Source organism: Trachemys scripta, chromosome 7 (assembly GCF_013100865.1).
Source record: "Trachemys scripta elegans isolate TJP31775 chromosome 7, CAS_Tse_1.0, whole genome shotgun sequence".
NCBI classification, from domain to species: Eukaryota; Metazoa; Chordata; order Testudines; family Emydidae; genus Trachemys; species Trachemys scripta.
In genome coordinates this window covers 23,663,948-23,686,083 of record NC_048304.1, presented here as the reverse complement: position 1 = coordinate 23,686,083, position 22,136 = coordinate 23,663,948, and the positions used below count along the sequence as shown (strand labels likewise).

The window sequence follows — 22,136 nt, the reverse complement described above, 5'->3', positions numbered from 1 at the left end:
GGGCTCAGCCCCCCCTTAATGGGCAGGAGCCCAACTCCCCCAGCTGGCAGCCTGCTCCAGACAGGCCAGGTCACTGCTGGGAATGGGGACCTGCCGGGGGGTCGTTCTGGGGCAGGGTGGATGGGGTGGAGCTGAGCTCAGTCTGGGGATCTGGAAAGAGGGTCTCTGTTTCCGTTGCTGTGGGATTCTTGACCATCCCATGTTCAAATACCCCTTCAAAGGGAGAAAGCACTGGGCAGAGAGGTAGGGGGAAGAAGGGAGGGGTAGCAGGGCCCACCTCCCTCGGACCCTGTCTATGCTGAGGTCTCTTGTCCCTGTTCGGGTTAGAGGGAGGCGAGACGCAGAGTACACTGCCTGGGTCAGCAACTTCCCACCAGGTGTCGGGGCTGCGGCTGGGGCACAGATACCTCTTCACCATCCGGCCGCTGTTTGGGAGCGCCAGGGGCGCGGAGTCCACCGTCACCGACCGCACAGGTAAGGGACAGCCTGGATGGCTCCCAGGGCCAGTCCGGCTCCTTTTTGGATGTGGGAGGGGTGGGGACTGGGCTGTGGGGCCTTGCCCCATTGGGGCACTTAGACGTTTGGGGCTCAGCCTAGTTGCTGCTGGGACAGGGGCTCTCGCTAGTCAGCTGGCAGCTCACCTGGAGCCTGACCTCTCTGCTACCGCTTGGTAGGGGCACAGTGTGGGGAAGTTCGTCTGCCACTGCCCTGGCTGGGTCTGTTTGATGGCAGTGGAGGCTTCTCCAGCACCAGCTGCCCCTGATCCTGAGCTGCGGGGCAGCGGGTGGGAGCCTGGCCTGCACACAGGGGAGTGGCCCTCCAGAGCAGAGGTGCTGGGAGCAGCTCCTTTGTCAGGCCCACCCCCAGGAGCTAAATTGGGCGGGGCTTTTCTTCCTGTCCCACCACCCCTCAGGGGCTCCCTCATCATCTTCTCCTGTGCAGTTTGCAGGGACGCTCGCGGTGACATCATCTTCCTAGTTCATGGCACGCGGGACAGTGCCTACAGCGCCGAGACCATCCGTGCCCTGCTCTCCAACACCGTCTCAGCGCTGGGCCAGCTGGGCCCCGATGCCTCCCAGGTACTGGGGGGCTGGGCTGGCCTGGAGGCTGGGCTCTGGTTCTCCTCACTGATGCGGGGGGTGAGGGGGAGGAACGTGCACCCTGCACACGTACCCCTTGTTCCTCTACCTGCCCTGGGGGCTGCCTCGGGCCATTTTGTGTCTCCCCTTCCCCTGCCCTTGGGCTGGTCCCACCCCGTCCTGGGACCGCATCATGGCTGTGAGCTCAGTAGCCTGGCTGACCTCTTGCCTTCTTCCCCAGGTGGGCCTAGTGATCTACAGCTACCGCAGCATCCCATGGGTCCTACTGAATCACTCCAGTGACCTGGGCGCTGTCCTGGAGCGGATCCGCACCATGCGCTACGAGGAGCCCAGCGGCAATGCCCTGGGTAAGGGGCACTGTGCCTGCAGCCTGGGCTCCCCCAGGGTGCCCCACAGTGCCTGCTATGAGGTGGGAGTGATGCCAGCTTTGGATGCTGTGCTTCTTAGATGCCATGGTGCCAGGGGATAAGGACAGAACACAGAATGGGGGAGGGGCAGGAAGGGAGGTGGTCCTGTACTCTGAGAGTCCTGTGCAGTGGCGGGTTGGACTCTGCACCCCCAGGCCATGGGAACACCTTCCCAGTTGGCTAAGGTCCCGCTCTAGAGTTAACCTTGAGTGGGGTGAGTGGTCATGGGGGAGGGGACGGAGGTGGCGGGGCCCTATGGGGGGTGAGATGGGGGTGGCATCAAACCTGCTTTGTAGTGATACCCTTTCTCTTGGCAGGAGCTGCCATCAACTTTGCCAGGACCTACATGCTGAGCCCCAGTGCAGGGCGCCGGCCTGGTGTGCCAGGGGTGCTGGTAGTGCTGGCAGACAGCCCCTCTGGTGACGATGCCATTGGGCCGGCCAGGGAGATCAAGGCAGCAGGTGAGAGCTGGATCCCTGGAGCTGGGATCTGGCGTTTGAGCCAGGTGGAGAGGGTGGGATGGGTGTTGCAGACCCACATGATCGGTGCTACACCCCCAGCTTTGGAACCCCTTCAGCATGCCAGTCCCCCTCCGGGTCTCGTGCTTTCTCCAGGGTAAACCACTCGGCTTCACCACCTCCTTTGACTGGTCCTCAGTACCTGCAGCTTTCCTGTTTCACACTGTTCAGCAAGTCCAGCTGAGACAGACCCCGAGGGAGACTTGCCCGCTCTTGGGGGGGGGGGGGGAACAATGCACCTCGCTGAGCGTTTGCAGTGACACTTCCACAGTCAGGTTAATTCGCTAACTGGAGCAGGGCGTAGGAAGGCCTTAGGGTAGTCTAGAGAACTGAAGGTTAAAGCACAGACCATTCTGGTTAGTAGAGCCCAGCCAAGCTGTTGTGACCCCTTGGTTCAAGCTGTCTGTCTCCCTCCGTCTGATCTTCTCCATCAGACTCCAGGTGAGAGCCCAGACTCCTTCCAGTAGCTAGCTCTGATCCCCCCACCTCACCCTTTTCCAGTCCTTTTGTTCTCGCCCTGGGGAAACGCTGTTCAGCCTCCCTCTGGGTCATTGAGTGCTAAGTGCCAATGTCTGAGCAATTGGATTTGCCATTGTCTTCTCCGATGCTCCATTGATATAGGGCATAAGTCCCAGACAGCTAGGCCTGTCCCGAGCCTGCCCCGAGAGCAAACAGTCCTTTTCCACCCACTAGGTAACAATTCATCATATGGGGGAAACCGAGGCACCAACCAGACTCATACAAGTATTACAAAATGTTCCCACTTTGTCACATCAGGCAATAGTTGGGGGGCTGAGGAAGGAGGAAGAGGGCAGGAGGGTAGGGAAGGCGTGGACAATGGTGGGAAAGGAGGGGTGTGTGGGGGAGGGGTGGGAAGTAGCAGGAAGGAAGGGGATTGTGGGGGCACCTTCTCCCTCTCCCCTTTACTGCTGGGTTGGTCAAAACCCCTGCTCAGGGCAGTAGTGCCAGAGCCTCTAACCCCTTTCCCTTCACTCCCCTGAGCAGTGGGTCCAGGGGGGTTAGTGCCAGGCTGGCCCCCCTGAGGCTCCTGTCTGCTGCTCTGTGCAGGGATCCAGGTGCTGGCGGTGGGCATGGACGGGGCAGATCGTGAGCAGCTGCGCCGCATTGTCACCAATGAAGACCCACGCCATGTTTTCTATGCCAAGGATTCGAGGGCCGGTCTGTCAGAGCTGGAGGACAGGCTCGCCAGCACCCTCTGCAGGATGACTGTCACGGACAGGGTAAGAGGGGGGAGTGGCCTGCCAGGGGGAAGCTGCCTTCTGCCCCGGTAGAATTGCCAACCCTCCTGGTTTTGCCAGGAGTCTCCCAGAATTGGTCTCTAGCTCCTGGAGGCTACTGAAGCCAAACTGGGAGATTTTAGGCCGCTAAAAGTCTGGTGGCACAGCAGGACTAAGGCAGGACCTCCACGTGCTGCCCCTGCCCCAAGCATTGACTCCGCAGCAGCTGAGAACTGCGGCCAATGGGAGCTGCAGGGGCGGTGCCTGCAGACAATGGCAGCATGCGGAGCCCCCTGCCCACCCACCCAGGGGCCGCAGGGACATGCCAGCGGGGCAGGCAGAGAGCCTGCCTTAGCCCCACTGCGCCGCCAACTGGGAGCTGCCTGAGGTAAGTACCACCCAGCCCTAGCCTGCACCCCTCCTGCACCCCAACCCCCTGCCCCAGCCCTGAGCCCCCTCCTGCATCCAAACGCCCTCCCAGAGCCTGCAGCTTGAGCCCCCTCCCACACTCCAAACCCGTGCCCCATCTCTGAGTCCACTCCGGAGCCCACAGCCCGTACCAACTCCCGCACCGCAGCCCAGCCCCAGCCCGGTGAAAGTGAGTGTGGGAGAGCAAACGATGGAGGGAGGGGGAATGGAATGAGGGGGATATGGCCTCAGAGAAGGGGCGGGGCCTTAGGGAAGGGGCAGGGCAAGGGTGTTTGGGTTTGTGTGATTAGACAGTTGGCAACCCTGGCCCCGGGGCTGACCCCAACTGCAGGCCTGGGAGCTATCCCAGAGCCAGGTTGGAGCTGCTGTTGGGTGGGGGGATAGGAAGCTGCAGGTGACTGAAGCCGTGGGGCTGGGGGCAGCTCTCCCTTCCCCCTGCCCATGCAGCATCTCTGTGGCCCACGTGTATAATGTCCCCCTGCAGGTGGGGGGTGCTGCTCCCTGCCCCAGGGGCTTGGCACGGGGTCGAGCTGACGTGGCTGCCCAGGGCACTCTTTTTAATACAGAACTTTTCCCCCTCAGCTGGAGCCCTGCACAGTTCAGTGTCCCAAGGTGAGTCCCACGCCAGTCAGCACCTCTGCAGCTTCCTCCCACGAGGAAGCCGGCCCTAGATGGGGCTGCAGGAGAGCGACTGCAGATAGCCGGACCCCTCCTGGAGCTGGGGGGGATGGGCCAGCATGGAGTTATTGTGGGGGATCAGTGCAGTGGGAGGGGAGGCAGCGTGGAAGGGCTGGGCTGTGTGAAAGGCCTGGTTGGGTTGGGGCAGCGTACTGGAGAGGGGGTGGGCGAGAGGACTCCAGGCTCTGGTAAAGTGGGGAGTCAGAGATATCGAGGTACCCTTGGGAGGTGAGGGCGCTCCACCCCCAGGTGTATCTGCCACGGTGGTGGGTGTGAGAGCACGAGGGCCCGGGCCAGGAAGGTGGGGAGAGGCGGGTTGGGTGATGGCTTTTCCCTGCCAGCTCTGCACTGACTCCTGGTGCAGCCTGGCCCGCCCCATCACTGTTTGAGCTGCCCTGGGGCATGGCTGGGCCTAGGTGCAGGAGGTGGAGATGCCCACGGGTGGCTCTTCCGCCTGTTGCTGCGCTGCCCCCTAACTGGCCTCTTTGCTGTTTTGCTGCAGGGTGAGAAGGGGGAGCCCGGCCAGACTGTGAGTATTACAGGATTTGCTGGAGGGGTGCCGGGGTGCAGGGCGGGGGAGGGTCTGCTCCCCTCCCAGGGCCTGCGAAGCCGCTTTGGTTTAGTGGCTTAGCTGATGGACTTAGACGCTCTGACTGCTGATCAGCCTGCGTCCTGCGGGCAGGAACGGCCATTAATTCCTGTCTTTGTCTCTCTGTGCAGGGGCAGAAAGGACGCGTGGGGCAGCCTGGCCCCCCTGGAGACCCGGTAACACCCCCCTCTGTGTGTGGGCCCTTGGGTTGTGGGGTTGTGGTGCCGAGCTCTCCCTGCACTCAGTGTGGGTCGGGTGCAGACCCCGTGTTAGTGTCAGGGCCTCGCCAAGGCACAAGGCATGCCTGGAAATGGGCTGAGACTGGGGAGCTCCGCTGAGGGGTGATGCCGCTGACAGCCCCAGAGCCTCTGCGCAGTGAGGGCTCGTGTGAGGAGGAGCGCGGGGGCTTTTAGGGGGCCTTATTACAAATCCCCAGTAAGCAGGCAGGGGGAGATCAAGGGACCCCTCCCTGGGCCTCCTGCTGCGCTGAGCTCCTCGGGGGCCCTCACTGGCCTGGCCTAGGAAAGCTTCTTGTGACAGCTAATCGTCCTGCCTCTTCTTTGGAGAGGCGCAGAGAGCAGGAGAAGGAGGTGCTGCAGGGTGATGGGCACAGAGGGGCCTCTGTGACGTTATTAATATAATCTGGGACCATATAGATCATTGTTGCAACCAAGGTGCTGTAGTGGCACCCAATCTGGTATAAAGGAGATCAAATAAGGTGTCTAAGACAAGGTTTGGTTTGCATAGAAACCCTAGCCTTGGCCTGTAACTGCCCTGCTTTAAGCAGTTTGTCCTAAATTAATACTCTCAGTTGGGTCCCACCAGATCCAGCATCATTACAGCATCCCAAGGCCCCGAACTTGCCCTTACCACTGGGGGTGCATCCCCACGGAATAACCCCGTGTCATTTCTCCATGGCTGTTTTCTCTCCTCTCCTTTCTAGGGGCTCAATGGGCTTCCGGGCCCCCCAGGACCAATGGGGCCACGGGGTGCCCCAGGCGAGATCATCGAGCGGCCAGGCCAGAAGGGGGAAAGAGTGAGTGAGTGCCCTTCACACCCTGTGCCGTGCGGGAGGGGCCAGGGCTGGATGGCTGCATTGTAGGGGCAGAACATCCACTTTGTTCAACTCTGATCTCCTTCCGAGCCGGTGCCCTGGGGTCCCTCTGGGTGCATCCCCCAGGCCCATGTCCACTATGGAGCCTCTTGGTGTCCCTATTGGTGGCACGCATGCCCTTGAAGCCCATTGGCAGTGCTGGGCACGAGGGGCATGGACAGCACCGAGTACAAGGCACTAGGCCCACTGGCAGTGCTGGGTACCAGGGCACAGACAACACTGGGTAAAAGGTACCGGGGCCATTGGCGGTGCTGAGTACCAGGGGCACGGACAGGCTGGGTCAGAGGTATTGGGGCCAGTGATGGTGCTGGGTGCCAGGGGCATGGACAGGCTGGATCAGAGGTACTGGGGCCATTGGCGGTGCTGGGTGCCAGGGGCATGGACAGGCTGGGTAAGAGGTACGGGGGCCATTGGTGATACTGGGTGCCAGGGGCATGGACAGGCTGTGGGTCAGAGGTACCAGGGCCATTGGCGGTGCTGGGGATGCAACTAACTTTCACAACCCCCTTTCTTCTGGGGTTTCTCTGGCACTGGGACCCAGGAGAGATTCTATCCCCATGGAATCGCTTGGGGAGCTAAAAGCAAGTCCAAATGGGGTTCTGCAGTAAGAGCTTTGGCCAAATCCCAGCTGATGGGACCCTCTAAGCAGAGATGCCCTGTCCCAAATGTAGCCCCCGTGGCTGCCCCAGCATGGCTCAACACTCTGGGATGGCTTTGAATGTAAATGGCTTTTCACTCTGGGGCGTGAACCTGCCTGGGAATGGTGGGGGCAGTGACCAGAGCAGAGCCAGGACCTGCTGGTTTATTCCCTTCTCCGTTCCCAGGGATACCCAGGAGCGGATGGGATCCCAGGAAGCCCTGGTCGCCCTGGCAACTCTGGCTCTCCTGGCCAGCCGGTAAGTAGTTCCTCCTAATTCCTCCTCTTGGGCCATATTTACCATTGTTCTTTGCTCCCCGGGTGATTTGTATCCCCCTTCCCATGATGCTTTGCAGCACTGGCTATTACTTGACTTCATCCCATATAACGAGGGCTGTAGAAGTCCAGATTAAATGGGTCTCTGAGACCTGCATTGCCCCGTCATCTCCTGTGTCGATCCCCTTCCAGGCCCTACCTCCTGCCTGTGGTGACTGTAACTTCAGTGCCATGGACTGTAGTGATTACCCTGCTCTATTGCTTCTGTGTCTGCGTCCTGCTCCATGCCTGGCCACGTGCATACCTGATCTCGCGGCTTCAGTCTCCTGCTCCCTTGGCCGGAGGACACTCCTCATCTTGGTGTTTGATTTTTTTTTTTTTTTTTTTTTTTTTTTTCAGGGTAGACAAGGCATTCCCGGCCTCCGAGGTCTCCCGGTAGGTAGAGCTCCCGCTTCCCCTTTAGCCTTGCTCCCTGCTCTGGAGCACCCCTGCTCACTGTTGCCTTTGCCTTCCAGGGGGAGCAGGGCCCAGTGGGGCCTCCCGGGCAGCGGGGAGAGAAAGGCGAGCCGGTAGGTAGAAGTGCATCCCGTCCAGTGCCACCTAACGTGGCCGCCATCTTGGATTTCCCACCAAGCAGGGCAATCCCAAAGGCTCCACTCGGAAAGAGCAAGCGAGTTCTGTCTGCAGCAGCCTCTGCCGGCACCCAGCCGTTGGGGGGGGTCCACAGGCCCCTCCCACCTTATGTAACCCCTGATCCCTCCAAGTACTGTGTCCCGCAGCCCTAGCAGGTTCTGGCGTTGGCAAGAGGGAGGCCCTCCACCTTAGATCCAGTTAGACACCTCCCTGTAAATTACACACACTTCATACTGGGGTCACAGCAGCACTCCCAAGCTGAGCAGGGTGGAACCAGCTCAATGCTTGGAGTGGAGACTCCATTGGCTCTGGAGTGCTGTGAACAACTCAGTAGGGATTGCTCTCCTTTGATCTCGGGGCCGTCTCCTGGTGCCAGGGATGCTGTGCTGCTGGATAAGTCATAAAACTGAGTTCCTGGCCACTTGTGATCACTAACGGTCCCCTGGCCCATTGCCCAAGAGTCACCTCCACGTTCACCCCCATGTCCTGGCCAGAGTCCAACTCTGGTAACTCTGTGCAGCCTTCCCCGATTCCTTCTTCGCTGTCTGTCCTGAACTGTGGTGCAATGTTGCTGGTACAGCTGCCATGTCTTCTCCCAGAGAAGCTGAGGCACTTGTGTATGGGGCTGGGCTGGTGTGCTGAGGTTTGGCCTTCTGTTTTGTGTAGGGAGATCCAGGAGTGATTGTGAACGGAGGAGGGAGGCTGCCTGGCCGGAAAGGGGAGCCTGGGAGTCCGGTACGTAGTAGAAAGCAGGTTTGGACTGTGCGGTCATTGGGGTACAGGAATGAAAGGAGAGGTCCTGTAGCCCAGGGCCCTGGCGTCCCCAGTGAGACTGCGGGGGGGCGGCGGCTTTGTATCTCTCCACCCCATGGTGTGAACCTCTGGCATCCGTTCAGTGGCACCGAGAGCGTTCCGATGAATCTCCGATTGCACGAGGATTGGTGTCCCCAGGGCACTTCTGCTCTGAATAGATCTGTGCTCAGCTCTTATTCTATGGACCCTGCCCTCTCAGGCCTCCTCAACACGGGCGTAGTTTGGGAGGGTGGTGGGGCATTGCCCCCCCCGAAGTGCAAGCCTCAGGCAGGCACAGAATTTGCCCCCGCACATGCAGCCCCGTTAGCCTGACTGGAGCTGCCCCTCAGATATAGAAGTTATACTACGCCTGTGCTTCTCAGTGCTGTCCCTGCCCTGTGGCTGGAGGCTTGAGGGACTCGCAGGCTTGCCCAGTGCCAGATGAGCAGGGATCCAGCCCTCCCAGCAGCCCTGCCTTGGTCTGTCACCCTCTAGGCCTCGCACTGAGGTTCTTAGACTCCTTGCTGCTGGGCCACCAACTCTGGGGCTGCCAGCACATGGAGTGAGGAGGCCTCCTGCCATAACCCTGTTCCACAGAGACTGAAGGCCCTGCCTCTAGGGCGAAGCTGTGCCAGGCTATAGCAGACCCTGCACACAGACATGCTGGGCAGTATGGGCAGCATATGAGCACTGGCTGGACAACACTTGGGTTTGATGGCTGCGCTGCAGACCTGCATGGCTGGCTGCAGGGGCTCATCCCAAAATCCAGGGTCCTTAGTCCGTGGTGCACTTGCTCCCTAGGACAGAGCACTGATGGAGCCTCTCTGATTCTCTAGGGAAATCCTGGCATCCCTGGGAACCCTGGGCCTAGAGGAGCGGTCGGTGATCCAGGACCTCCTGGGCCCATTGGACCTCCAGGGCCATCAGGACCTGCCGGAGAGTTTGTCAAGGTGCGTTCCCCCTCCCGCTTGGGAGGAGCTGTTCAGAGGCCCTGTCCCGGGCAGCTAGATGAAGAGACACATCGAGCCCCCTCCCCTGTGCATGCAAGCAAACAGCCTCCTCCACAACACCGTGCATCTGCCCGGCAGCCCCCGTGCAACCCCTCCACAGCTCCTTCCATGCACACAGGCCCTGCCATGCCTTGCCTCCCTGGGCATGCAGCTCCCCCCCCACCCCGTGCATACAGCAGCCTGCCCCAGCACCTTCCACACAGCCAGGCCCTGCCTGTGGGAATCTCGCCTGGCCTGGGGGGGCTGAGGTTTCGGGTTGGGGTGTGCACTCAGGAGCCTGGGCTGCAGAGGAAGCTCAGGCAGTGCCTGGGGCTCGGGCAGCAGCGGGGCTGGGGAAAGGTGGTGGGCAGGCCCTCAGCTGGGCGTCGGAGGCACACCGCAGGCTGAGGAAGCGGTACGGTTAGGGCAGCTGCGCTGGCACCGAATCCCTGCTCCTCTGCCCCGGGCGCCCAGAGCAGCCACCCGCCTGGCTTCTTCCTCCCCTTCCTGGCTGCTGCTCTTATGCAACTGCTAGGGGGTCCTGTCCTGGAAGGGAAACAGCCCTTCTCTGTCCCCTAAACGATGTGGCTCTGCCCAGCTCGGCTCCAGCCCCCGCCTCCAGGCGTTCCCTCTCCCCAGGCTGCTCCATCTCGCACCTTCCCTGGCTACAGGGGTGGAAACAGATCAACCCCAACAATGGAAATTAGCCCCCATTAGCCCCCTGATTCTGCTGCCTCCTGCTGTATGTGCATCATCCCCCCCCATGTGTGCTCACTGTGTGTTCCCGTGGATCTCTCACCCGTGCACACGTGGCCCCTGGCCAGGTGTGCGCACACGAGTCAGTTACTTCTGGTGGGTGGGCATCATGCTGAGCTGTATCGTTGCTTGTGGTTTCCCCGCCAGGTGCCTTGGGCTGTGAGTGCATCAAACCCACTGAGCATTGCGTGCCCAGGGCTGCCCAGGGGGCGCTAGGATGCCAGGTGCAGGGAGCCCTCCCTTTAACCCTGTGTATTTCTTCTTGCAGGGGGCGAAAGGCGAGCGAGGGGAGCGGGTAAGTGACCTGCCTCTTCCCCTGCGTGCTGCGCTCTGGCCTGGGAGAGGCTGACAGGCTGTGACGCTCAGCTGCACTTGCCCCTTCACGCCAACGGGTGGGGTCCCGCAATGCTGTGACAGGACAGGAGTGGGCTCTGCTCCCTGCATTGTGGAGCTGACCTGTGGAAGCTGCAGCCAGTTAGCCACAGGGCTGAGCCAAGACACACTCCCCTGGGTGGTTGGGCTGTGTTTGGGTGCAGAGCGAGCTCGTGGGGCCGTCAGGGCATAGCCGGGCGAGAGGGGTAGGAGGAGTGTGACGTGATATCTGAGCTCCCTGTGATTGTCTCCCTAGGGCCCCCCCGGGCTGATTGATGGGGTATCTCCCGGAGGAGAGCCAGGCATCCCGGTGAGTACCTCCCCCTGCCATACCAGGGCCAGGAGTGGAGATGCATGGCAGGTGGGGATGGGGGGAAGGTGACTCTGTTGGGAGGGTGTGTGTGGGGGGGAAGTTGGGTGAGGAGGACTGGGATGAGGGGGGTCTGAGTTAGGGAAGGGGCAGAATAAGGCTCCATAGAAAGGGAAATTCCCCTTGCTAGATGTGGGCAGTATTAACCTTGCACTGAGGCTGGCTTCCCATCAACTCCATGGCTGGGCTGAGGAGGCCGCTGCCCCCATGTCACTCAGGGCTGGTCTCTGTGCTGCTCAGGTTGGTCTCAGCTCTTTCTTTCTCTCTTGTTCCTCAGGGCTTGCCTGGCGATCCTGGTTCCCCTGGGCCCCGGGGACCTGCTGGGCCCCCAGGACAGAAAGGAGACAAGGTAAGAGGAGGGGCTGTGGTGAGAGGCAGGGGCCGCAGGAAAGCCCAAGTTGTGGTAGTGCAGGATCTGCTGCCGTCCCTCGCCCCCCCAGTCCACTGTGGGATTGTGCTCTGGTCTCCCTTCTGCACAAAGGCACTTCATGCCATGACCGGGGCAATGCACACATGGTAGGAGGCTTTGCTGTGGCTTGTAGTGGCCTCGTTTCCCTGGATCCCACCCTGCTAACCTGGAGGAGCAGGGGCTCAAAGAGCCGTCCTCGCTGGCTCCTGTCCCCTCGAGTTCCCTGAGATATGTTGCCTCTGTCTTTTCGGGGCACTTCCTTTGCTCTTTGTCCCCAGGGTGATGGGGAAGAAGGTTTTCCAGGGCCGCCAGGTCGTCAAGGGGACCCAGGAGATCGGGTGAGTCCCATAAGAGGAGGTAAGCCATGCCCTGGTGGAATGAACCCAGCTGGCATGGAGCACCCTGCAGGCCTGTGGAGCCTTGAACAGTAGGCCCCCTGAGTGGGGAACAGCGAACCGTTCTAGGGCTCTGTGGTCAGAGCTGGGAAAGGCCAATTAGACCCGTGAGTCCATGCCCCAAGCAGGGCAGGAGAGAGCCTCTGGGTCAGAGGCTGCATGAGACCCACTGGGCCAGCGCTCTGCTGGCGGTCTCCCTAGAGCCAGCCCTGCCTCTCCCCAGCTGGATGGCAGCTTGGCAAGCCCTGCCCCAGGGGTGGAGGAGCTCATGTACTTGGCTGGCTGCTCTTGGGGCAGCTGGATGGCAGTCCTAAAAGCCACCTCAGCCAGGAGCCTCCCCACTCTCCGCTCTGGTAAAGCAGCCTTCCAACTGGGGTCTGCACAGAGCAGGCGCAGTCCTGGGGGGCTGCTCACGCCCTGGCTCAGACTGCGGGCAATGAGGCCTGCACAGGGGCAAGAAATAGCCCTGTGTTCACAGGTATCCTGAGGAAGTCGGAGGCTGAGCCTGCAGGAGTGGGTCCTGGATTCCAACCTCCTCAGCCACTGACCCACCGGGCTGCCCCCTGGACACCCCAGCTCACGCCTCGCTCTGATCAAGCGGGGAGATAGGTCCAGGCTTCCCTGAAAACACACCTCAGCAGGCTTTGCCAGGGACTCCCTGGTGGAGAGATGTAATGTTCTTGCTTTGCTTTCCTAGGGCCCGAGAGGACCTCCAGGTGAACAAGGAAGCAAGGTGGGTCTTGGGAGACCTCCCTGCTGGCAGGCTGTTCCAGGTGGAGACAGGGAGTTGGGATTCGTGGGTGGTGTACCCAGTTCTGCCAGTCCTGTGCTCTGGGACCTTGGGATGGCCCCTTCTCCTCCCTTCTGCATCTGTTTCCTCATCTGTAAATGGGGGGAGGCGGTCTGTGTCCCTGGAGCTGTGGGGATAACGTGCCTTGAGATCCCCAGAAGGAGGTGCTGAGTGTGAATTGTTATTACGCAGGTGGCCTGCCCGCTGTACTGGGTCACTGCCCTGTGACAGGGACGCCTGTCTGAGCCTTTCCCCACTGGACTCTCTCTGGGGAAGCTGGGTGTGATGGGGCACCGCCCCCACGCCCTGCTCTTTGGTGCGTGGGCTCCTGGCCAGAAACTTTCTGCCTGTGATGGCCAAGGGACAGTCTGAAACAGCACTGCAGCCTCAAGTGGGGAAAGTCAGCGGGAGCCACGAGCCTGTTCTGTGTTCCTGTGCCGGGGTGCGAAGGCAGGGCCACGTGGATGGGGAGTTGCTACAGTCCACTCTGCTCATGGGATCCCCCCTGGAGGCATCTGCTGGCCACTCGCCCAGTGGTGCCTGCCTCTTGGAAACTCTGCAGGATGAAATGGGCCGAAGGCCTCCGCTGTTGCCCCAGGGGCTCCTCCCAGTTAGGTCCTATCCCTGGGCATGGTCCTGTGCCCTCCAGCACTGATGCACTTGTCTCTTTTGTGACAGGGAGACCGCGGGCAGCCGGGAGAACTCGGAGAAGCAGGGGAGAAGGTGAGAGTTTGCTGGAGCACAGGGTTATGCTGTGGGGACCGGGAGTATCGGGCACTGGCTCACCTCTGCCTTTGGGACAGGGCTGTTGAGTCACGACATCCCGTCCAACCAAGAGGAGAGTTTGGGACCAAGCAGGTGACCTGTCACTATTGGAGCAGGCACCACACTCAGGGCTGCTGATCTGAGGCTGAGTGCGGTTGGCTGCTGCTCCCACCTCCCGAGGGTACGCCCTTTGCACAGGGAACAGGGGTCTGCAGTTTACACCCCTGGGACTTTCCACCCCCCGCCTGTTACTGCTGCCCCAAAGCAAAGCTCTGCCCCAGAAGTGATGGAGAAAACGGGAGCCTTGAACAGGGGAGAGGCTGGGATTTCCCTGTGACCATCCCTGTCTGCCGGCAGTCTCCCCAGTGACAGACTGGCTCACAGTCTGCAGGTGTGTTAGAGACATGGACAAACTGGATGTGGATTTCTGGGCCCCCGGATGGGCATGACCATGCTCCGTGCTATGGCTGTGTAGCTTGGAACCCCTGCAGGAGACTCTGTATAGAAGATGGATGCTCTGCCCGAGTCTGTTTTGTCTGGGCCTCCAAAGAGGCTGCCTGTTGGCTGCTAGGGAGCGGCTGCAGGGGGCAGGGTTATCTGAGGGGCCCCGGCGAGTATGAGCCCGGTTGAAATTCCCTTTCTCTTTCCATTTCCTCTGCAGGGCGATCGCGGACCCCCTGGGCCGGAAGGGAAGAAGGTAGGTTCACTCTGGGTTAACCTTTCCCAGCCAAGGGCCTGCGATTGCTGGGGGTGGGTAGTAGGCAGGACAGCTGTTGCCAGGGAAGCTGGGTCAGTCCCGTCCCTGGCCCTGGCTCATTCTGTTCAGCCTTGTGGCCCCCTCTGTGGCCCTGATCAGCACATGAGGGACAGCAGCTGGTTGCGGAGAGTGGCTCTTCCATTGTGCCAATGCAGCAGGTCAGTGCACCTGCTCTCTGTGCTTCCCTCATGACGCCGGGAGCTTCTGCACAACCGAAAGGGTCCCCTTCCCCCAAACCCACCCTCGTCCTGCAGCTCAGGAGAGCAGGAGCGCTGGCCAGAGGCTTAGATCAAGCAGTGCTGTGTGATCCCAGCCGGGGAATGGTTGGGGGAGGAGCAGAGAACTGGGTGAAGTGGGGAGGCTGAGCAAAGGGTGTGCTCTGGGTGGAGGTTGGCTCCTGCTGGGCTGTGGGGGTGTGATGGTCCTTCCTCACTTCTAAATGCCAAGTGTGCACAGATCCTGTCCTGCTTCCGCTCACGCCTTCTCTCCTGTTTCAGGGGGAGCTGGGAGCTCCAGGCCGCCTGGGCCCAGCAGGCAGAGAGGTGAGTGTGGGAGTGTGTCTAGCCCAGGTGGAACGGGCAGTGCCAGCCCCACACTGTTGCACAGCTTGGGCAGGAATGCTCCTGTGCTGAGATGTGTCTGCTGCGGCGCCCCCTGCTGATCTGGCACCGTGTTTTTTCTCCCCTACCCCTCCGCTGAGCTTGACAGGCCCAGGGGATGCATGGAAGGGACATGACTATTGGAACCTCCTGTAAGTGCCCTGCCTAGACCTTGGCTTAGTACTCTGAGTCAGTGGGAGAGTTTGGCAGGTGGGGATCCTCCCTCCAGCTTCTAAGCAATGGGCCCCAGCACATATTGGGCTGGAGTCTCCATCCATGGTTCTTGGGCAGTCTGGCTCTGGCTTGGGGTGTGAGTCTCTGGGGCAGCTGGTATTCCCTGCATGGATAAACGAATGTACCGCCAGTTCTCTCATGGACTTCTCTTGTCTCTCTAATCTCTGGAACAGGGATTGCCAGGACCGTCCGGCCCCCGAGGGGAAAAGGTAGGGACCCTTCGGTATGGCCTGTGTCCGTCCTGTTTGCTGGGGCCCTCAGCCAGCTCTTGGGCTGAGCAGAGCATTTGTGGGGCATCCATGAAGTGAGAGATGACAGTGCCCGCCCCTGAGCTGCACTGATTGTCCCCAACATTGCTCCTAACATGGAGAGTTCTCTTCCTCCGCGTGTCTTCTCTGGGCCGGCGCACCCCTAGTGTTGCCTTCGTCAATGTCCCTCCCACAGGTCTGGGCCTCAGGGGCCAGGAACCCTGGGCCTAAGTGCAGAAAATACTCAGACTGTCCTTAATGCAACAGACAAGGGGTCAGCTGACACACTGCTGCCCCTTTGCATTCATCACTGACATTTGGTGGGTGCCTGGAGACTAAGTGAGGAGTGGAGGAGGAGTCCAGGTAGGAAGGGCAGGGCTCTAGGTCTCTGGGGAGAGAAGTGCTGGGAATCCCCCTTGATAGGTGAGACTTGTGGGCAGGGCTGTTGGATCTTGGAGAAGCTCTTAGAAGAAATAAAATTCCCCAGGTGGCTCTTTCTAGAGAGGAGGTGTCTCCCCTGTGCTGGGATTGCCCTGCAGAGGGAGGTGGTACCGTGTGCAGTCCGCTTGGCTTATCACATCAATGCCAGCCTGTCATCTCCAGCCGGGGGGGCTGGTAGGGCAGAAAGCAGGTGTCCTCCCTTTGTGATTTGTGCCATCTGTGCTCACTGGGTACAGAGAATGGGACCACTGATGCTCTGTCACTCAGCTGGGGCAGTAGCATTCTGCTGGCCGAGTCACTGTCTGGGTCTCTGGCACTATCCCCAGTGCCCCTGGGCTTGGGTTCCGAGCGCTGCAGGGGAAGGGGAATCCTTGCGCTCTTTGGATCTGTGTGTTTAAAGTCTGTGGTGTGGGGGAATAGCGAGATCAATAACGCAATCTTCCGGTCTGGCACCAAGCCCCTCAGGAATCTCCTTGTCGATAAGTAATGCCCAAGGAATGGCAGCTGGGTCCCTTGCTGTCCGATGGGGACCTTGGCCTGCAGCGCTCAGCCAGGTGCAGAGGGCTGGCGTGCTTACCACCAGCGGGAGTGAGCCACACTGGCAGATAAGCTGAAGGGCCGTGGCTTTCAAAGGAAATCGAACTAGTCCTGAGACCCTCGGCACGTGGGGCTCTCTGGTGGCTTCCTCACGCTCCCCGGGCAGGGTGGGCTGCTGCCCCTCGGGAAGGCTCTGCCCCCTGGGCGGGGTGCTGACCCCTGGCCTTTGTCATTCTCTCCCTTAGGGGGATCAAGGTGCTCCTGGGGAACCTGGAAAGCCGGTAAGTGGCCGCCTCTCTGCCAGGCAGGAGCTGCATTCTCGAGGGCCGGGAAGGGTGTTACTGGGCTCTCAGCACCCAGGGTGGGAACTGACCCTCAAAGGGGCAGGGAGAGGCACCACGGGACCATGTTCTGCTGGGACAGTGGCCCCTAGCGTTGGTGCTGGGGGGAAGGTCGGTGCAGAGATAATTCACTGCAGGAGTGGGGCGTTGCCTATGGGGTCTTACTGCACCCCCAGCAGTTGGGGTTCTTCCTCTGTACCCCTTCACTCTTCTCCTGAGTGCTGACCTCAGTCAGGGATGGGAAGAAGGCTGCTACTGTGGATACCCGGCCAAGGAGAAGTGCTCTCCCTGGTGGCTGTGAGAGGTAGCAATTCCCATGAAGGTCATGCAGAGCTCTCTCCAGGTGGCCTTGCCAGCAGGGAGCAGTGCACAGATTTCAGCAGTTTCTCTCCTTGTGTTTCTCCTCCAGGCTTCCAGCGTCTCCGGGATCAAAGGAGAGAAGGTAACTGAAAATGATCCTGTCCCCAGAAGTGGGGCGCTGGCGTGGGAGGGGCCTCTCTTAGTTCTTTTGCAAATGTACAGTTTGTAAGTTGCACTCCCAGCTGGCACTGTGTGTTGGGGCAGGGCAGAGTGCAGCCATGGGGCTTGGGCCTGCGGCGTAGTGATGGCTGATGTGACCCAGGAAGGGGGCAGTTATCCAGCAGGGCTGGCGAACTCAACTACATGTTGATTCTGCTCCATGGGCCAGGGTTTCTGGTTAGGATGGGACACTCCCACAGCGTCCAGGAGATGCCCCCAGAGGTTGAGGGGTGAGGCCAGTCTCTGTGTAGTAGCTTAGGGTTGGTCCGTTATCTGCTCAGTGACTTATTGCTGCGGTTCGCCCTGGGTGAGAGAACACACCTCCTTTAGGCCGCCATATTCCTGCCCTGTGTTCCCCTCCTTCAGCCACTCTGTTCTGTGTCTCTCTTCTTCCCACTGCCTTGCCTTTCCTGCAGCAACTCTCAGGACCCGAGGGTGTCACTCCTACTCCCGTCCCCTTCTGTCTGTTCAAATCAGCAGCAGTGAAAGAGTTAGAGTTAACGCTCACGTGAGGTCATTGGGCTTGAGAGTTGCTGCTCCAGTCGGATCGGCAGGGGCGCTCACCCCACTGGGTCATCGCATCAGGCTCTCTGCAGACGCAGGCAGCCATCGCTGCAGTGGCTATGCTCAGCTCCTAACTGGAAGGCTCTCTGCTGGAAACATATTTCTTGTAATGAAAGCTGAGGCCAAGCAGGCTGGAGTCCCCATGCTTGGGAACAGGGGGGCGTTGGCTTCGCTGGGGGCAGCGTGGAAACGTCACCTGCACAGAGGCAGCTTTGGCGCTGCTCGCACCAGCATCCCAGGCACATTCCTTCCACCCCCCGCCACTCCCGGCTCCATGTCACCTGTGGTCAGTCCAGCCAGCTCCTTTCAGTGTCATCCTATCCTGAGCCCAGCCTGCCCCCGTTGCCTTGGGAAGCAAGTGAGCGGCTCTGTCTCACCTGTGGGGGGAGGGCCAGTGTTGGGGGCCAGAGGGGATCAGCTCAGTGTGGCTGATGGTGCTGTTTCCTCCATTCCAGGGTGACAGAGGCCCTGCAGGAGCAGAGGGGGCCCCGGGTTCCAGGGGAGACACAGGAGATAAAGGAGACCGCGTGAGTATCATTTGGGCCGTCAGAGGCATCACTCCAGTGCCCAGCACAGCCAGGAGCTCTAGCAGAGGCAGGCAGCTCAGCGGGGGCCCAGGGGATAAAGCCATCTCTCCTGTCCCCTCTGAGACCCGGGCCCAGGGCCAGCTCGCTGAAGTGAGTTTGGGGCTCAGCTCCCCGCTTAGTGGGCAGGAGCCCAAGTCCCACAGCCAGCAGCCTGCTCAGGACAGGCAGGGATGTTGCTGGGAGTGGAGACCGGAGTAGCTCTTGGTGCTGGAGAAGGTGATCGCTCTAGGACAGGGGCGTACAGCTCTCGTAGCTGGGTAGGAAAGAGGGTCTCTGCCTCCGGTGCTGCATCCCCGAGGTGGCTCCTCAGTGCACCGTGCCTTTAGGGGCGCTTCAGGAGTGAGTCTGAAATCTGGGCCTGTGCTTGGGGCTCCCCGAGACACCTGTGTAGCCTCCTGCCCTGGGAGTTGGAATCCATCCCTCCCCGAGGGCAGGCCAGGCTCCACCATCTTCTCTGGGTGTAATGTCGCTAGGGGGAGGCAGTGAGGACCACAGTTTGGCCAGGTGAGGAGCCTGGAAAGGGCTTGTCCTGCCCACCTTGCTCTGACCTGCTTTTCTTTTTGTTGCAGGGCCCCCCTGGATTCAGTGTCGCTGGCCCTCCTGGCCCCAAGGGAGAACAGGGTGACAGGGTGAGGCTTGCCTGCCTGCCTTGTGGCTGGCATCCCCCAGCTGGCTGTGCCCTGCATCCCAGGCCAGGTGCCATCAGGGCCATGGGGCCGTGCTCCCACTCGTGTCTGTCCCTGGGATTATGTCTGACTCTGAGCTCTCTCTGAGGAGGGAGTTGCTCAGTCTCTGCCCTTTGGGCCAGGATGGCATCGATCAGCCTGGGGCTGTGCCCCTCTCTCCCTCCTAGTGGTGGGTAAAGGGCCAGAGAGCCAAAAGCAGCTGGTGTGAGCACAAGTGGGAGCCCATCTATGCACGCGTGGGGGGCCCTGGCTCACCTGCACTTGGGGTGGGGGAAGGATTTGGGGACTTGCACCCCCACCACCCATGTGCAAGAAAGGCTCTATCAGGCATCTGGCTGGAGAGGCCCTGGGGCCACTCCTATTGCCCTGGCCTATGGGAAGGCCCACGAGCAGTCCCCAAGGCCCCGCAAGTGCTGCTCCATGTCCTGCAGCCTCCCCTGAGACCACGTCCAGTGGGGGCGGCACAGACTCTGGTGACCTGGCTTCCTGCAATAACAGCCTCTCTCTTTCAGGGGATTGTCGGCCTCACTGGCAAGAGTGGCCCAAAGGTAATGGCTCCGTGGGGTGTGGGGAGGGCTCCTCTGCCTGGCTGCCCTGGGGGCTGGGTTGTGTGTGTGCACTGGGCTCCTCTCTGCAAGTGCTGTCCTGTGGGGGGAGGGGTTCCTTTCTTCTTGTGCCATTTGCATGGATGCTCTGTTTGGGGGAGGGGGGGCTCTCCCTACCCTGCACGTGTGGGTGCTGTGTTCTGTGAGGGGGAGGGAAGGTGCCTCTACGTATTCACTGTTTGTGTGGGGGGGGCCTCACCGGTTGCTGTGGGCTGTGTGTGGGGGTGCTCCTCTTGTTTTATACTGTTCACATGGGTCTGTGGATTGGATCTCTCTTAGGTGGGCGCTGGGTTGTAACCAACTGGCTGTACATTGACCCAGCCTCTCCTCTCTCTGCTATGATTTTTCTCTTGTCTAGGGTGACCCAGGGGAACCCGGTGAGAAGGGGGAGCTGGGGAGACCAGGAGCTCCGGGGCCGATGGGCCTGCGAGGGAAGGAGGTAATGTAGAGGTGCTCTGGATGAGGAGGGCATGACCTGGGTGCATGCCAAGGTGCCCATGAACAGGCAGATGGGGCTCTTGGGCCTACAGTTCTGACTGTTGCCTCAGACAGTTCCTGCTGGTGGAGAGCCTGTTTCTGGCCACAATGATTATACAACATCCTGGAGTTTCCATGGAGACCCTGTGCCAGATTGTCATGACAACATCAACAGGCTATTTTTAACAGGGGATCCAAGAGGTATTTGAGGGGGCTGTGTGGAGTGGAGGTGTATCCAGTGGAGGTTCGTTTGAGGGGCTGGTGGGGGTGGGGTTATGTGGAGACATATGCCTGGAGAGGAAGCTGTGTGGAGTGGAGGAGTGTTCCTGGGGGTGTGTCGAGTGGAGGAGTGTTCAGGGTGATGGTGGGGGCTGTGTGGAGTGGAGGTATGTTCCAGGGAGATGGGGGACTTGTGGATATGGAGGTATTTAGGGTGCTAAGTTTGCACACAGGGTGCAGTGAATGGGTGGCTCTATGTTTTGTTGGTCAGGAAAGATTACTGGTGACTCTTTTTTTTTTTTCTCTTGTGTGTGCTGCAGGGTGAACGTGGTGAGAAGGGTGACGAGGGGACCCCAGTAAGTGATCACTCTGTTGCTTTGTGGCAATGCCCCTCCCCCGCTTGACCACACTTGGCTTTTCCCACCATTCTCTTACTTCCCTCTCTTTCCCTCTCAGGGAGAGTCGGGCCAGCCTGGAAAACCTGGCGACCGGGGCCCCCGGGTAAGTGAGGGGTGTATGCCGTGGAGTGGCGGGGGGGGGGAGAGGAGATCATGGGAGGGCTGCATGTGGGATGCACAGGGGGCCGGAGTTGCTGGGACCAAATGGGGACATGGGGATGGACAAAGTGCTGTCCCCCATGGGACTCCGTGCTGTCACGCTCCCCTGAGCTCATGTGAGTGGGGAGCTGCAGAATGGGCCCAGCTGAGCCCTGTGTGCTGCCTGGGGGCGAGACAGCAGCCGAGATACTGGCTGGGGTGCGCTCCAGAAGGTGGAGCCTGGGAGAATGAGGTTACAGTGGGGTTTGGAAAGGCGACTGTCCCTTTTCCCCAACCTGGCAGCTGGGTACCCTCCACTCTTGGGGAGCCTGGTGAATTCCAGCTTCTGTAGGGGCAGTAGCAGCACCATCGCTGCGTGTCCCATGGGCCTCTTGGAGGGGCTTCTGCCTGGCCCCTGCTCCATAACTGCTTGGACCTGAGTGCCCGTGCTCCTCCCCAGCCCTGTTCCTTGGGTCTGGGCTCCCCAGCCTCTCACTCCAGCTTGGGGGTCACCATGGTGCTGTGGACCCGCTGCCTCACCTGCTGTCTCTCCACCAGGGCCTACCAGGAAACCGTGGCCTCCCCGGGGAGAAGGGTGACCAGGGAGACTCTGGTGAGGATGGCAGAAATGTAAGTTCCCGACTTGCAGCCCACCCCCTCCTTCCCCAGCAGCCAGCTCCCTGACTCTCCCCTCCCCTCACTGTGCCCCTTCTCTCCTTGCAGGGCAGTCCTGGAGTACCAGGGGCCAAGGGCGACCGCGGGGAACCGGTGAGTAGCTGCACCCCCTTCAGCCACGCTTGGAATGAAGCGTTTAGTGCCCAACCAGGTTGGGGTGCTCCACCCCCATAGGGACCCTTCTCCTTGGGGCACTGCAGTAGAGTGAGGCTGGGGCCCCCAGTGTCACACCTAGAAAGCTGCAGACAGGGCACGGGGCACCACCATGACCCATGCACAATGGAAATCCTCTGAGAAGAGCCATTGCAGGCTCAGGGTGTCCATTGCACGCTCTGTGCACACACCCCTGCTCCTGTTGCACACTCACCCCACAGAGACACAGGCTTACTTGTACACTTGCTGATTTGCCCTGGCCCATGTGGTGCTGCCCGGGCCTGCATGTGTCCTCCCTCATGCTCGCCCAGGCCCTGCACAAATATCCCAAGCTCAGGCGACGGCAGCTGCGTTTGATGATCTTTCCCTTCCACGTCTCTGGTTTGGAGCCAGCCCAGGCTAGCAGTGCTGGCAGCTAAGCCAATGTGCTAAGCCTGATGTCTTGCCCAGTCTCTAGTTGGCAATCTCAGCAGAGTACCCAAAGGCTAGCTGGTCCCCAGAGATGGGCCAGATCAGGGCAAGGGGGCAGCGTGGAGAAGCTTGCACCAGTGGCCATCCCTGAGCAGCTGCCCTGGCCATGGAACCCCCCAGTGCAGCTTCTTGACTCAGGGCAAGGTGTGGAGCTCGGGCTCTGTGCCGGGTGGGGGCCCCTGAAGCTCTTGTTCAGTGGTATATCTAAGGTGGTTTGGAGCCCTGCAGAG

The 22,136-nt window shown here is 60.5% G+C and overlaps 1 protein-coding gene across 1 annotated transcript in view; it reads left to right on the top strand.

The window, feature by feature from the left end:
• COL7A1 (collagen type VII alpha 1 chain) overlaps positions 1-22,136 on the top strand; it is a 93,857-nt gene that overhangs the window by 31,499 nt on the left and 40,222 nt on the right. The window contains exons 26-58 of the mRNA XM_034775625.1: positions 328-474; positions 943-1,079; positions 1,321-1,447; positions 1,825-1,968; positions 3,094-3,266; positions 4,275-4,304; positions 4,873-4,899; positions 5,091-5,135; positions 5,903-5,995; positions 6,898-6,969; positions 7,386-7,421; positions 7,502-7,555; positions 8,286-8,354; positions 9,248-9,361; positions 10,425-10,451; positions 10,785-10,838; positions 11,176-11,247; positions 11,586-11,645; positions 12,400-12,435; positions 13,171-13,215; positions 13,919-13,954; positions 14,512-14,556; positions 15,021-15,056; positions 16,319-16,354; positions 16,824-16,856; positions 17,953-18,024; positions 18,654-18,713; positions 19,283-19,318; positions 19,734-19,814; positions 20,392-20,427; positions 20,528-20,572; positions 21,166-21,237; positions 21,331-21,375. Coding sequence (XP_034631516.1) covers positions 328-474; positions 943-1,079; positions 1,321-1,447; positions 1,825-1,968; positions 3,094-3,266; positions 4,275-4,304; positions 4,873-4,899; positions 5,091-5,135; positions 5,903-5,995; positions 6,898-6,969; positions 7,386-7,421; positions 7,502-7,555; positions 8,286-8,354; positions 9,248-9,361; positions 10,425-10,451; positions 10,785-10,838; positions 11,176-11,247; positions 11,586-11,645; positions 12,400-12,435; positions 13,171-13,215; positions 13,919-13,954; positions 14,512-14,556; positions 15,021-15,056; positions 16,319-16,354; positions 16,824-16,856; positions 17,953-18,024; positions 18,654-18,713; positions 19,283-19,318; positions 19,734-19,814; positions 20,392-20,427; positions 20,528-20,572; positions 21,166-21,237; positions 21,331-21,375 — 2,195 coding nt within the window. The remainder of the gene's footprint in view (positions 1-327; positions 475-942; positions 1,080-1,320; positions 1,448-1,824; positions 1,969-3,093; positions 3,267-4,274; positions 4,305-4,872; positions 4,900-5,090; positions 5,136-5,902; positions 5,996-6,897; positions 6,970-7,385; positions 7,422-7,501; positions 7,556-8,285; positions 8,355-9,247; positions 9,362-10,424; positions 10,452-10,784; positions 10,839-11,175; positions 11,248-11,585; positions 11,646-12,399; positions 12,436-13,170; positions 13,216-13,918; positions 13,955-14,511; positions 14,557-15,020; positions 15,057-16,318; positions 16,355-16,823; positions 16,857-17,952; positions 18,025-18,653; positions 18,714-19,282; positions 19,319-19,733; positions 19,815-20,391; positions 20,428-20,527; positions 20,573-21,165; positions 21,238-21,330; positions 21,376-22,136) is intronic.